At 56.2% G+C, this 14,886-nt stretch overlaps 1 protein-coding gene across 1 annotated transcript in view; it reads left to right on the plus strand.

Annotated features, from left to right (window-relative positions):
- Positions 1 to 14,886, plus strand: part of LOC102261724 (E3 ubiquitin-protein ligase PDZRN3) — an 82,746-nt gene that overhangs the window by 56,910 nt on the left and 10,950 nt on the right. The window contains exon 4 of the mRNA XM_014534932.1: positions 14,796 to 14,879. Coding sequence (XP_014390418.1) covers positions 14,796 to 14,879 — 84 coding nt within the window. The remainder of the gene's footprint in view (positions 1 to 14,795; positions 14,880 to 14,886) is intronic.

Raw genomic sequence — 14,886 nt, forward strand, 5'->3', positions numbered from 1 at the left:
GCAGTACTGTGGATGGAACAGTGTGTTTCCAAGGTCGGCAGGAGGCAGGGCAGGTGAGTACCGTCCTGAGTCCTCCCGTCCCCTGTTCTGTCACCGGGAGCTGGAACGAGCTGGGATCCCAGGACGGGGAGAAGGTGGGGCCGGGTTTGTGAGGCCCTGGGCCACCTCTGCTGTTCACTCAGCCACGTGGCCCCGCCCCGGGTTAGACCAGTGATGGCCAGGCCCAGCCCCGCCCTCAGGAAGTGGGGTCCCTCCACAGGGACAGTACCACTCATCCGGAAGTGGGCAGGGGCCGTGACGCAGAGCGTCCGAGGGTTGAGAACTAAATTCGCACAGGGGCCCGGCCAAGGCTTTCTCAGGAGGCTTGTTGCGCGGAGGTGGGTGCTGGGTGGTCAGGAGAAGGGGACGGTCCCACGGGAGGCACAGCGAGCTGAGGACGGGCCTGGCGGGCGGGCATGCGGGCACGAGGACAGGGCGCGAGGACAGGCCGAGCAGAAGCTGGCGGGCTGGGGGCAGAGCTCTGGGCAGTAGAGATCCTGACGGAGAATTCCGTTTCAATCCGGTGATGAGACGTCCTGGGGAGGGTTAAGGAGGAAGTAAGTGAGCGTGTTCCTTTCTTGTGCCGACCGGCCGGGCTGGTGTGTGGAGGGAGCTGGGCAGGGCACCCTGCGGGCAGCAGCCACGTCCTCGGGTAACAGGTCGGAGATGTTGGGGTCACGGAGCCGCGCAGGTGTTTCAGGGACGGGCTGTGGCTGAGGCGGTGGGGAGCAGCCTGGCTCCTGGTGGCGTGAGCAGCTGCGGTGCCCGTGGTCACGGCGCAGCCCTGGCAGCCAGTGCGACCCTCCTTGGATCCTGGGACACTGAGAGCCGGTGACCGGCTCATGGACCCACAGGGCCCTTCACAGCGTCCAGCAAACAGAGGTCAGCGCCGCTGTCCGACCGTGGCCTGGCCCCCTCCCCTGCACAGCCTGCGTCCTCTGCTGCCGCCCAGGTGACCGCAGGTGACCGCCGGACCTGACACTGCCCCCCCCTCCGCTGACCCGGCACAGTGTCCTCGCCTCAACGTCAGGGCCTGAGAATCGGGACCAGGTGTGTCCGCTGGCCGCCAGCCCACGCGGGTTTATTGGGGCCGGTTTGGTCACGTCGGGGGCCCGGCCTCGGACTGAAAGGTGGCTTTATTCCCCGGGCCCCGCGACGCCTCCTGCGGGGACGTGGGAGGCCTCCAGAGACAGTTCGCTCTTTGTGCAGGGAAGGGGCGAAGGCCGTGGAAGCACCCGTGAGCGTTTTGAACACCAGCCGCTGCCCGAGGAGGGGGTGCTGGCATCCGTGTCCTGCAGGCCATGGGGCGAACATCTATGGAGAAGGTTTCCTCCCCCTTCAGTGCCAGCTCTTCGTGGAGAATAAACCCCTGCCTCTGAGCTCAAGAAGCAAAAGGTTTTTTTTTTTAAACCGTGGAACGCCGTGGGCAGAGGCGTGAGCGTGGGGGACCCGTGCCACCTCCACCTGCAGGCGTCGGCGCCGTGGCCTTGAGACCAGCCAGCACCTGGGTGGCCGTGGGGATGGTCAGCTGGGCTGCGTGGCCGTGGGGATGGTTAGCAGGTGACGTTCTGCCCTGGGACCTGAATCACCTGCTTGCTCCCCTCCGTCCCTACCCCCTGGTCACCCTGCATGTGCACAGGTGTGTCTCACAGTTTCTCATTGTGCTCACATGTGGAGGATCTTTCCCGCCACTGAGGAAAGCACTAAGCATTGTATGAACATTATTCAAAACGGGTCCACGCCATAAAACCCGCTGATGGGCCATCATTACCTGCAGCATTAGGTACGTTTTACGACATATTTAAACGGGATCTGTGCTCAGCGTCAGTGCGTCCGGGGTTCTCCTGAGAGACCTCGCTGGGAACGCAGTCCTGTTCATCTGTCGCGCCGGCAAAGGGCTTGCGCAACTGTCAGTGTCCTTTATTATTCCCCACCGCCGGAGCGCTCGCTTGTTAATTAGAGAAATTTCAACTGTCCTCGTTGGCAATTACAGCTTCTGTGGCGGTGTCTGTTATGAATAGTCAATGAGAGCTGATTAATATGCATGAGCAGCAGTATATATACACGTGTGCGCTGGAGCACAATGCAGCTGCCAGTCGGAGGAGGGAGCGGAGTGCGCGTCTGTGCAGGCTGCGAGGGAGGCGAGGGAGGGGAGGGCGGGGAGGGTGCTGCCCGGGGGCTGGCGTCGGAGCCGGCCGTGGACGCGTCTCTCAACATGGGATGCAGCCTGTGCAGCCTGCGGAAGCCAGAGGAGCAGTACCGGCTACTCTACGAAGTTTGTCAGGTAACCGTGGCCTCTTCCTCTGCGCAGTGGACGGGCGCTCCCCTGGCAGAGGGCCCCTTCTGGGGAAGGAATCAGAGATCCTGGTGTCTATTTGTGTTCTGAACGAGACAGCCGGACTTTTCTGCACATTTCCTATTAAGTCTTGTACTTTCCGTCGCTGGGGCACTCCGGTGTCTGTCGCCGGGAGCTGGGACGAGCTGGGACAAGCTGGGATCACGGGATGTGGTTGTTCGGTCTATGCTTCCCGCACAGACATCTGAATATGCAAGCGGGTGTCACAGAGCCGTGCCCCAAAGCGCCTCTACACCTGCCCGTGCTCCGAGCCCCAGGCGGGACGCGGTGAGCAGTGTCGGCAGCTTCTCCTGGCGGGACCTGTGGCTCAGACCCCCGCTCCGCTCTCACCACGGCTGCCCCGCCCTCTGGGAGAATTTTAGCAACTTCAGTAGCAGGTGGCTGATCTTGGGGCTGTCACCCACAGCAGGTGACTTCTGTGCCATCACTAACAACATGAAATTGCAGCGGAGAGTGAAAGGGATACTTAAAGTAGAACCCAGATCACTTACCTGACATTTGGGTTGAGCGTTTTCTTCTTATCTTTGGTCTTTTATTGAATTTATCGGGGGTGACATTGGGTAATTAAATTATATAGGTCTCAGGTGTACAATTCTATAAAAGATCATTTGTATCTTGTACTGTGTATTCACCACCCCAAGTCAAGTCTCCTTCCATCACCATTTATTCCCCTCTGAGTGTTTTCTTTGTGCACATGCAAGTCTTATCCTGGGCTGGGAGCTCTCCATACTGCTACTAGTAACCTAAGTTGGTACTTAAGCATTTTCCCCTTAAACCAGTGATTCTCAACCTTCCTAATGCAGCGACCCTTTAATAATACAGTTCCTCATGTTGTGGTGACCCCCAACCATAAAATTATTTTTGTTGCTACTTCATAACTGTAATTTTGCTACTGTTATGAATCGTCATGTAAATATCTGATATGCAGGATGTATTTTCATTGTTACAAATTGAACATAATTAAAGCATAGTGATTCATCACAAAAACAATATGTAATTATATATGTGTTTTCCGATGGTCTTAGGCGACCCCTGTGAAAGGGTCGTTCCAACCCCAAAGGGGTCGCGACCCACAGGTTGAGAACCGCTGCCTTAAACTCTTCTAACACCTTCAAATTTTTCTTCAGTCTTCAAAAAAATCATAATCCTGTTAAAAAGGTTTTTTGACATAGAATGTTAGAATAAGGTTGCTATAGTGAGAAAAATGTTCTTGTTTCTTCATTTATCACGATCAATAGTATATTAATATATTCTTTAAGGGCCGGACTTGAGTGGAAAACATAATTTGATTAGCGGTCCATCGGGTGTCAGTTTTGCAAGCGCCACCAGAGGGCGCGTGGCATTAAAAAGACCCTGAGACCCAGCTGGCTGCCGCAGCCTAATGATGCTCTCACCCTGGGGGAATAAAGGGGTGTTTGTGTGTCTTTTCCACAGCGAGGCACAGAGACGGCCAAAACAGACCATTTGGGGCTTGACACCCCACCCCCACCCCCCGCCATATCTGACCAGACACGGGCATCTTAAACAAGCTTTGGACACGCAGTTCATCTCAGGACTTCAGTCCGGGGCACGTGGGAGTCTTCCCCGTCCCTCTGCGACCGGGTGGCGAAGCTGAAATCCTAAATTTGCCGAGTTACCGTGTGCCATGAGCGGTGAGCCCAGAGCTCCGAGAGCCGGTCACTCAGGAGTGAAGCAAGAAGAACAGGGCATCACCAATGTGTGCACACTTACACCACGAACGTAGGATACATACAGTGCCCAGCATGTCGTTTTCCTAACTCGGTTTTTCCCTTTTAACCATCGATGCACAAAAACATTCTTTACCGGCCGTTGCTGTGCGTGTATTAGTTACCCTGGCCGCCTCCAAGGGGGTCCCCCTCGCATACCCCCCACCCCGGCAAATCTGTGCTAACCAGCGGCTTATTCCTGTGTTATGTGGGCTCCTCCTGCCCAGCCGCAAAGAGAGGGGGTCTGGACTCTGTTTGTTTTCCACGAGGTGGATGTATGTGGGAATATCTCTGGCCCAAGCATCCTGTAGCGAACGGCTGATAAATGACTTCCATGTGGAGTGCACGGTGTCAGCAATTTAGGAAGCCGTCCAGATGGACTTTATGGGAAATGCCAACTGCTTTTCGGACCCGTTACCTTTGTGCCAACTAAGTAGAGTCCCCTTCTCCTATTGTTTGGGGGTCCTGAACCGTAGCATAAAGGAATTCACCAAAACACTTGCAGGAATTAATCCTCGCATCCCCGCTCTTGTGACGCGAAGCCTTATTAGAGCAGAGAAACGGAGGTTTCCATAAATTACGGTTCCAGAAGGTCCGGCGTGTCTGGCTCCCTCCCGTACGCCCTCCCCGCGCCGCACAAAGAGGATCAAATATTCTGGGGCTCAGGCTTGATCCTCTCCGCATCCCGAGATAATTCAAAGAGACGCTCTTCATTAGGGCCTCTGGCAGGCTGCCCGCCGCTTCTTTGGGGGGCCGCTGTGAGCCTAATGATGCCGAACAATGGCTGTGCCTCTGCTGCGCACACACCTTATTGTACCTTTAATCACATTAGAAAAACAACAGCACGTGAAGTCGCCCGGCGCTTAGAGGGCGCTGCGAAGAGTGCGCGCATACCAGCGATCTGCGCCAGGCGAACAATGCCCGGAGGGTTTGGGGGTGTTCGCCTCCTGCCTGCCCGGGGGGTTGGGAGGTCAGTGGAGCTACAGCCGTTGTTTGTGCTTTTATGAGAACTGGGTGTGTGTGTTGGGGCGGGGGGGGGGGTCCTGGGAGACATTGAGACAGGGTCTGTGCCCACTGGAAATTTAAACGTTAAGTGAGCAGCGGCTTCTCGCTCTGAGCTTCAGCCTGTCTTGTGACTTGGCTCAGCCCTGTTAACGCAAAAGGACAAGGAGGTAGGAAGGATGATGCTTTAAAGCCGTCGAGGGGTGCGCCTTCCGCTTGGATAAGGTAGCTGGCCCCGACCTCGTGTTCAGGGGGCAGGGAGAGCTGCGAGGCTCCAGGGCTGGGCTGGAACCCGGCTAAGGCTGGTCACCTGGCTGTGGGGAGGGGAGGGAGGACGGGTTTGCGGGGATGGGGTGGCTGTGGCTCCGCTGGCTTGGTGCCTCGATGCAGGCCCAGCTCTCCAGCCCTCCCTCCCGCGGTGCCCTTTCAGAACAGGGACAAGGCCGATCTGTGGGGGCTGTGAGGAGGGTCTTCCGATGGAGGCCTGGGTGGGGGAAAGAAGCGACACGCTGGTCAGTATCATTCATTCCCTCCACCTCCTCCAGGTCAGCCAGAGACTCTTGGAGAACAAGGATGACTTCCCTGGTTTGACTTGGCCACAGGGAAGTCATTCTGGTTGGGATTGAGGCTTCAGATTCGAAACTGTGATAAAAAACATGTTCCCCAAAGTCTGCAGGCAAGGAAAACATATTGATCCGACTTCCGTGGCATTCATCGCAGCAACCGCAATGTTAATTGAGCACCTGCTGCGTGTCGCACTGTGCTGAGTGCCTCACAGTAGCACCAAGAGGGAGGTGAGGTTATCCCCATTTCAAAGGTGAAGAAACTGAGGCACAAAGGAAGGATACATGGGGCTGGGATGCTGTCTGTGCTATGATGCCCATGTCTTGAGAATTCTTCATTTCCATCAGAGCCAGTGAATAGATCACCGACATTATGGGGAACACGGATTAAAGTTTTTAAAAAGTTTGCTGGCACCTCCTTCAGCCTGAGAGGACCTGGGTCTGCTCCCCGACCAATGCCAGGGGTTCCCGCGGAGCCTCTGCCCTCAGCCGGGGGACAGGGTGCTGGCAAACAGAAGTGCGCTCCCGGGAGCACAGAGCCCCGCTGGCCTCCCAGGCTGTGTGAAGACCACATGACTTGAGAAAGCTCACATTCTTATGCCTATTGATAGTAACTAGCATAGCAGCTACGAGTAATCTGTGTCTCGCATGCCACTTAATGTTGGTTTAAAAAAAAAAACAAAAATGTTGCCCAATAACTGTAACTTGCCAGAAACGAAGATGTGTGTATCTGTGACCCTTGCTCTATCCGTTAGCCAGTTGGTCAAAAAAACACAGCTTCCTAAAATGGTAATCAAGTTTAAGGAAGGTTCTGGAAGCCTGACTGTATACAATCCTATTTTCGTATTCAATTAGCGCCATGCAATGCTAGATGCGTGTCTGCCTGCGAGCCGAGCGGCTGTGCGGCTGCGGAGATGCAGCGGCGTGTGGCCTGGTTCGCGTGGGCAGAGGGACGGTGGGTAATTGGACGGACCTAAACTTGACCTCCAGACAGCAGTGTCAAACCTGGTTTAGTGCGCTTGCAAGGAGGAGTGTGTTTGTGTAAACAGCCTGTCCCTTCTGAAAGCTTTGTTTTAGAGCCGCTTTGCATCCCGAAGTAGGTTAGGCCGAGCAGGTGCGGGAGAGGAAGGTCGCCTCCTCCCGCCCTGACAACCCGGGGGCCCTTATTCCTGAGCCTGGCGCCCGTCTGTGGGCGAGAAAGTCGCTGTTTTCAATGTGGGCGCTTCTCTGTCACCGCCTATTGCTTGCTCTTCAGTGAACAATGGGAGACAGGCCACTCTTACGCTGAAGGAGGGTTAGACCAGGGCTTGCTGCCCTCTGTCTACCTGTCGCTTCTTCAGGTAGGAAGCTTTGGAGACCAAGAGGAGTTCTGCTTTTCTCTTAGGATGGAGGCCTGTGAGCCACCACACCAGCTCAGGTGCCCTTCTGAGCACTGAGCCCTCCCATGATGCCCCACACACTCCTATCCCAGCACTGGGCCCTCCCATGATGCCCCATGCCCTTCTATCCCAGCACTGGGCCCTCCCATGATGCCCCACGCGCTCCTATCCCAGCACTGAGCCCTCCCATGATGCCCCATGCACTCCCATGATGCCCCATGCACTCCTATCCCAGCACTGGGCCCTCCCATAATGCCCCATGGGCTCCTATCCCAGCACTGAGCCCTCCCATGATGCCCCATGGGCTCCTGTCCCAGCACTGAGCTCTCCCATGATGCCCCATGCACTCCTATCCCAGCACTGGCCCTCCCATGATGCCCTGGGTGCTGCTGTGTCTGGACACTGAGCTCTCCCGTGATGCCCTAGGCGCCCACCAGTGTATGAGTCTCCACCTCGCCTCTCCTCACCCCCACTCCCAGAGTCACTGGGCCTTAGGGTATTCTCACGGTTTTCAAAAGGGGGTGGAGGGATGGAATCTCATTTTTACTTGCGTTCTGTCTCAAGGTACAGAAATTCCTCCAGGGCAGCCGTTCTCAAACGTGAACACGCATCTCAGTCACCTGGAGGGCTTGTCAGTACCCGAGCCTGTGCTCCACCAGGATTTCAGGTGCTGCTGGTGCGGGGACCACCCTCTGCTCTAGGAGATACATGGAGGGTTACCTGTGCACAGACAGGGGGTGGATGGAGGAGAGGACAGGAGGGAGGAGGAGAGAGGACGGAGGGCACCTAGAGCACAGGCCGCTTCGGTCTTCCTCATGCCGACTTACTCTTCGTCCTGGTCGAGCGGTGCTTGTGGCTGCGCATCCTGCCCACACTTGGAATTGTCCTGCTCTCCACTTTTCCAACGTAGTGACTCTGAAGAGGCGGCTCACGCCGGTTACACTGGCTTTACCCTGACTGCTCATGAAGGTGCCTACTTTATGTCCTAGCGGTACGTCGGCCGCCTCTGAGTGGGGCAGCACCTGTTCAGGCCCCGCCGGTTCTCCGTTGGGGTTTTTGTCTCCATCTCTTGGTGGCAGGACCTTAAAAGCTCCAGCCTGGACTCTCGTCGTCCGTCAGATCTGAGTGGCCAACATTCCCTCCCCGTGTGTGGCTTGCGTTTGCCTTCTCTTCATGACGTCTCCCATGGACCCGAATCCCGTCACTGCCTGGAGTCCGAGATATCCGTCCTTTCTCAGGGTGTGTGCTCCTAGCGTGAGGACATGCGCTCTCGGCCTTCATTTGTTCTAAAAGTGTTACATGACTGTCGCCTTTCACAGCTGTTTTCTAATAGGATAGGATGTAAGGCTGGATCTGACTTTATTTGTTAAGTATGGTTTTGCCGCCAGGGACCTGGTTCCTTGTCTCAGACCCACACGTTTAGCTGAAACACAGCCACCAGTGCCCATCCCTCAGCGGCCCATCTCCGGAAGCATCGAACACAAATAGCACCAGGGTCAGCCCTCTCCCCTCTGAACACTCCACTCTTTCCACAGCGGGCGGCGTCCTTGCCCCGGCCTTAAGTGTGACATCACCGGAACCCCACACACATCCCGCTCCCCGCCACCCCCTCTGGAAACCCCTACCTCTCCTCATCTTCTAATTGCATTATCAAGTGTTTGGCCCATTAATTCCTTCCCAGAGGACTGGCTTCTGGTTGGTTTCTAGCAAATCCTACCCACGTCTCATAAATCATCGTAGGAAACGCTGCCGGTCCTTCTCCGTCACGGGGACTGGCGTCCACCCGCTCATTCCCGGGCCCCTGCCGACAGCAAAGCAGTTCCTTTAGCTTCCTCCCTGAGCCTCCCTGACAGTCCGGCAGCGAGAGCGTTCAGAATTGGGCGCTGGCCAGCCTTCCGCCGGGGTGTTCTGTGGCCCAGCGCGCTGGCACGCGCTCAGGTACAGAAACAAAGTGTCTCCCGGTGGCTAGAGGCTGAGACTGAGGGGGGAGGGGCGTGTCTGCAGGACCCACTGCCCGATGTGATGCTCTCATGTGACTAAACTGAGGGCCAGAAACTGAAGTCGAGATGTTTTAACCCGGGTCTCCATAGCGGGTGAAAGGTCCTGGGAACCACGCGGTGACATTCCTACGTTAAAAGTCACCAACCATCATCAGTGTCTAGAGTGCGCCCCCAATTTACAGATGAGGAAACTGAGGCCAGAAAGGATCAGTGGTTTCTTCTGACAAGAGTGTCCTATCTCCTTCTCGGGTCTCGAGTGCTCAGCAGCCTTTCTGTTCGAAGGGGACCAGGGCGCTCCCTGGAACAGGTGGCGCTGGGCCTCGGCTCCCTGCGGGCAGAACCCACTGGGATCGGGGCCGCCAAACGGCTGGCTCGTTTGAGGCTCTGAACCAGGCAGGTCTGCACCCACCAAGGGCCCTGGTGAGAGTTCACCCCACCTGGTTCTGTAGGTGAGCAGAGCCTCGGGTTGGGGTGCTGCCTGGCACTGCGGGCGTGCGCCCAGTCTGCCAGGTCCCCGTGTGGTCACTGAGGTCCCTTCACCTTCTCCTCAGTCAGATTCCCAGTGGCTGAGCCCACGGACTCCCTGTGGCTTGAAATCCAAGTGGGGGCTCCCACCAAGTGACCCTCAGTACTGAGGGTGCTGGTTGTCCCCCCGGGTTCTCTTTCCCCAAAGGAGGAACCGGAGGCTCAGGGGACACCTGGCCCCCGAGGTACATCTCGCCGGGGGAGGGGCAGTGGTGCCGTCTAGGTCAGCACTTATCTCGCCCGTTCAGTGCTGCTGTCTGTGTAGGGGGTGCTCCAGGCTCACCCCAAGTTCCAGGCGTCTCCCGTGGTGCCCCATCCTGTAACTACCTATGTCACCACAGGGGTGATATCACTCCAAGAATCTTTGTAACCCCAGCTAAATCGGGGCTTAAAACCTTTTACTTTTCAGTATATCGTTTATTGTCATCTCTTGCTTCCAATGGAATCTACGTTTTAATTAGTTTGGAAACATAGGTGTGATATTTTACAGAATGAGATCACTGCCCCTGTATTTAATTAAATGAACCCCATAAAAGTTGGGTTTTATCCAGGGGCGTAATTGACAATAGGCTGGATTTGAAATTGCATTAGCACTTACCCTGGGTCATTAGCACGTGAGATAGAAATAGATGGTGACCACGGGGCGCGGGTCCTCAGAAACCAATGTCTTCCCATAAAAAGACACTGATTTTTTAATTTGGAGAGAGTAGACCGTCCTTCCCAAATACCATATTTACACATACCCTGCCCTGCTTGCACTCCGGCCCTGCAGACCTTCGCAAGGTTGCGGCTCCTGTTCGGAAAGGTGAGCCGGGTGTGTGAGCGCCTCTCCCCGCGGGCTTTCTTGGGAGACGGTGAGAGTGGAGCCTGTGTCTGGGCTCGGGGCTCGGCTGGTGTCCCAGCGAGTGCGGTGGGCGCAGTCTGGCTGTTTTAGTGAAATGCTGCCTACCGTGCCTGCCATCTGACCGCTTCGGACGCGCCTCCCATGCGCCGCAGCCTCACTTCTGCCCGAGGAGCTCTCCCGCGGGGCACACCAGGAGGGGACACGTCTCAGGAACCACAGCAGGTGCTTTCTGGGAGCAAGTGACAGACAGGTGGACAGGTGGGCTGTCAGTAAAATGTACCCCCAAATGGGCAAGCCCCCAGCTCCGCGTTAGTCCTCAGCACGTGGGAAGGGGCAGCAGGCACGTGACCCGGGCGTCAGGGGGACCGGGAAGGAATCGCCCCACGCCCTCAGCACGATCGTCTGGTCTCGTCTCGTCTATGGGAAGGGGCAGCGGGCACGTGACCCGGGAAGGAATCGCTCCACGCCCTCAGCACGATCGTCTGGTCTCGTCTCGTCTCGGGAGACCTTCCGCTAAAGGACACTGGAGTCCCTTAGTGTCACGTCGTATTTGCAGCTGTGATGTGAGCCCAGAGACAGGCTGATTGGATTTCCACCGTAATTGCACCTGCATTCCAGAGCCTGCGGTGAATAAGTTAAGCATTTAATTTATAATAAAGATGAACTTGGCAATCAGCATTTCTTGTTCCAAAACATTCCACTTACTAGGCCGTAGAGCCGTGTAAACTGTTGTAAAAGCCATCCGCTCCACTGGGCGATATTGCACCTGACCGCCCGCCGCGCCTGGACGAGCGTTCCTCCTGCGATGGAGGCCGCCGCACCCTAACGAGGCCGCGGTGCTCATCCCGGGAGTAGGGGCTGTCGTTCTCGGTTGGCTGGCGGCGTGAGTCATCACCTCGCCGAGTCTCCCAGGGATGCGATTCCGAGATGACAGTGTAATAAGTGTTATGTGCACAAGGTAATTCAAAACAAATTTGGCTGCAAGAATGGATCGTCTGGGTTAGTGACTGCCGCCTCGTCTCATCGGCTGTTAGGAGAGCGTAATGATCCCGCGACGCCTTGTCAAGAGCTTGTGCGGCAAGCGGCGAGTCCGGTGCCATTTATCTGTCGCGCCCCTAACGAGTCCCTAGAAAGTCGAGGGCTGGAGGCGTTAATGTGGGTGTCGGTGGCCGGGGACGCGAGGTGGGCAGGGAGGGAGCCTCTCCCTGTACAGGAGCTATTCAGGCCCCTGGACGAGGCTGCATTTTGCTCCTTTGATTTATAGATGATTGTCTCCTGGGAAAAGGTGTCTACCCTGGTAACGGGTCCCCCTCGGCCCCCTGGTTTCTTAGTAAATTCTTATCCCTTAGACCAGCGGTTCTCAACCTTCTGGCCCTTTAAATACAGTTCCTCATGTTGTGACCCAACCATAAAATTATTTTCGTTGCTACTTCATAACTGTAATGTTGCTACTATTATGAATCGTAATGTAAATATCTGATATGCAGGATGGTCTTAGGCGACCCCTGTGAAAGGGTCGTTCGACCGCCAAAGGGGTCGCGACCCACAGGTTGAGAACCGCTGGCTTAGACGTTATACCCAGATTATTCCATGAAGCTTCATAAAGCCCCCAACCTTTCAGTGACATTCATGTTGTCGACGAGACAGGGAGACAGAGAGAGGACAGTTACATTGCCCAAAGCCCCCATGAGGGCGCCGGCCATGGCCCGATCCCAGAGGTGGGTCCCTGTGCAGCCACGCGAGCCGGGAGGAAGGAGGGGGTCCCCTGTGTGTGGAGGGGCTTATTGGAATGTGTGAGGTGAATGGGTGTGTGGCCTCCAGCTGTGACATTGCTCCCTAGGCACAGTGGTCAGAACTGGGATTCTGAGGATCCAGCCTAAAGGGTTAGCCCTATTCAGCAGGGACGGGGTCGGGATGGTCCGCTGGTTCAGAAAACTAGGAATTCCTTTGCATCCTTTCATTCTTTTCTCCAAGGAGGAACGGCAAAGACCGTTGTGTGCTAAGCCCCATGTTCCCGCCCTCCAGGGTGGAGGCCTTAAGAGGCGGTGGCCCCACCATTCTCCTATTCACTGGTGCCCTGAGTCTTCGTGTGACTGGTTCAGAAAACTAGGAAGAATTCCTTTGCGTCCTTTCATTCTTTTCTCCAAGGAGGAACGGCGAAGACCGTTGTGTGCTAAGCCCTGTGTTCCCACCCTCCGGGGTGGAGGCCTTAAGAGGCGGTGGCTCCGCCATTCTCCTATTCACTGGTGCCCTGAGTCTTCGTGTGGCCCGAGTAACTCCCTTGTGACATAAGGAAATTACTTAAATAGACTGAATCCGAATCATCCATGATCCCGCCGGCCTGGTTCATCTGGGCTTCGTTACAGGGGACGAACCCGGCGTCTGCTCCTCGTTCCTCAACCCCAGGCTGTTTACAAGGCAGCCCCACCTCGGGGTTCTTGTCTCCGGAGGGAGCTGACAGGGCTTAGGAAAAAGTAGGGCACGAGCTGCAGAAATGTATCCATGGTCGGTTCTGCTCGGACCAAGAGAAGCGGAAGTTGTCTGTCCCATGGAGAAGGGACCTAGTGTGTGTGCCTTGAAGTCGGAGATACTGAGGGGGGAGATATGCACGTGGAGAAGGGACCTACTGTGTGTGCCTTGAAGTCGGAGATACTGAGGGGGAGATGTGCACGCCAGACAGGAAACGGGTCGGTGTTCGTCCTGGCACTTATGAGTAAACACTAACGGCATACCTACTGGGAGAAGGTAGTGTACATCTAAGGGGTTTAAACTCAGGATTAAATTGCTGTGCGAGCGACAGGAATTTGCCAGTTTCTCCGCAGGGAAGGTTTGAGAAGCGGGGGGACTTGGGGAGGTAGCTATTCCATAGCACGGTCCCTATACCACGATCCTAGACTTGCCTTTAAGAAGCAAACCAACCACTTGGGGAAGATATGGAAGTAGTTCTGGGCCTGGTGGTGTCCGTGTGGTGCCGTCACTAGATGTAACCAAACTACGGGACATGATGTCCTGTTCCTCCGCCGTGGGGGGTACGAGGGGGGAAAGTAAGCGGCTGGACTTCCGTGTTGCTGGGAGCGACTTCATTTTCTAGAAACGGCCCAGCCCGCCGGCGCTGGGGCCCTACCTCCTGCCCGAGGAGTAAGTCGCTTCGCGTGCCTCCCTCAGGGTTCCCATGCTGCACTCTCTTGTTTATGGAGGCGATAAATTGAATCCTGTGACATATTAATTACTTTATTATAAGCCTGGAGCAGAGTTATTCAAATTATATCCTAAGAGCAAAATTACTTACTAATGTCGTAAAAGTTGTTTCGGGATAAAATTTAATCACCGCAAGTGGCGGCGGGAGGGGATGCGAGCGGTGCTTCTTATAGACACAAAGCGAGGGGCCCTACAGGCATACCCACGCGCCCCCCAAGCTGGGAAACAGCGCGAGGTGTGGGTGACGGGCCGGACCTGCTGCCTGCCCGGCGGGCCGGTGACCGCAGGGGCACCTCACAGCTGCTCCTCTCCCTGCAGGCACCCCTGGGGGGAAAGGCGGCTGGACTTCCGTGTTGCTGGGAGCGACTTCATTTTCTAGAAACGGTTCTGGCGGTGTGTCCTCTCGTGTGAGTTGTTCTGGACGTAGCCGGAGTGAGTGAGTTCTGAGGGTGCCACTGGAGAGGATCCGGGGCACAGCACCGACGTTCTAACCACCAGGCGGCCTCCTGTGGGTACCGGACGCTCTGGGGGAGGGCGGTGAGGACTGGGGCGAGAAGGGCAGGTGCAAGGGCTGCGCACACTCGGAAAAACCCAGCAACTACACTGGCTGCTGGGCCTCCCAAGCGTCGGCCAAAATGTGGGCCATCCGAGCTCCTTGGAGTTACCTGCCATATCCACCTGTGGCCTGTGAGTCCCTTCATATTTCCAACTGGCCTTTTAAAGAGAAACAAAAGGGATTCATTTCAAAAGGAAGCTCCCTGTCGCTCACAGGAAAGGAGCAGTCACGCCACCTGGCACAAGCTGGGGAAACGCACACCATTACCGCGTGACAGTGTGATTAATTCCAGTCGCTGTCACTCCTGATGACGGCACTGAGCCTGCGACCGGGCCCTTCTCTTGGGCGAGATGACGCGCTGGTGTTACAGACATTCCAGTAGGAAGCCAGGGCGTCCCGCTGTGGATCTGGTATTGATGCCACATCCGCAGACCTGCCAACCCGCCCCTCCCACCGGGCCTTCTTCCCCGGGACCTGAGATGGAGAGCGAGCTCGGGGGACCAACATCCCCACGTGCCCTCCCGCTGGCCGCTTGCACGTGAAAACCATCTTTCAGGTTCTGCTAACTGAGCATCGTGTCCCCCCGCCCCCTCAATATTTCGACAGGTCAACGGCAAAGACTTATCCCGAGCGACGCATGACCAGGCCGTGGAGGCGTTCCGGACGGCCAAGGAGCCGATCGTGGTGCAGGTGCTGC

The sequence above is a fragment of the Myotis brandtii genome, unplaced genomic scaffold, assembly GCF_000412655.1.
Source record: "Myotis brandtii unplaced genomic scaffold, ASM41265v1 scaffold134, whole genome shotgun sequence".
NCBI lineage: Eukaryota > Metazoa > Chordata > Mammalia > Chiroptera > Vespertilionidae > Myotis > Myotis brandtii.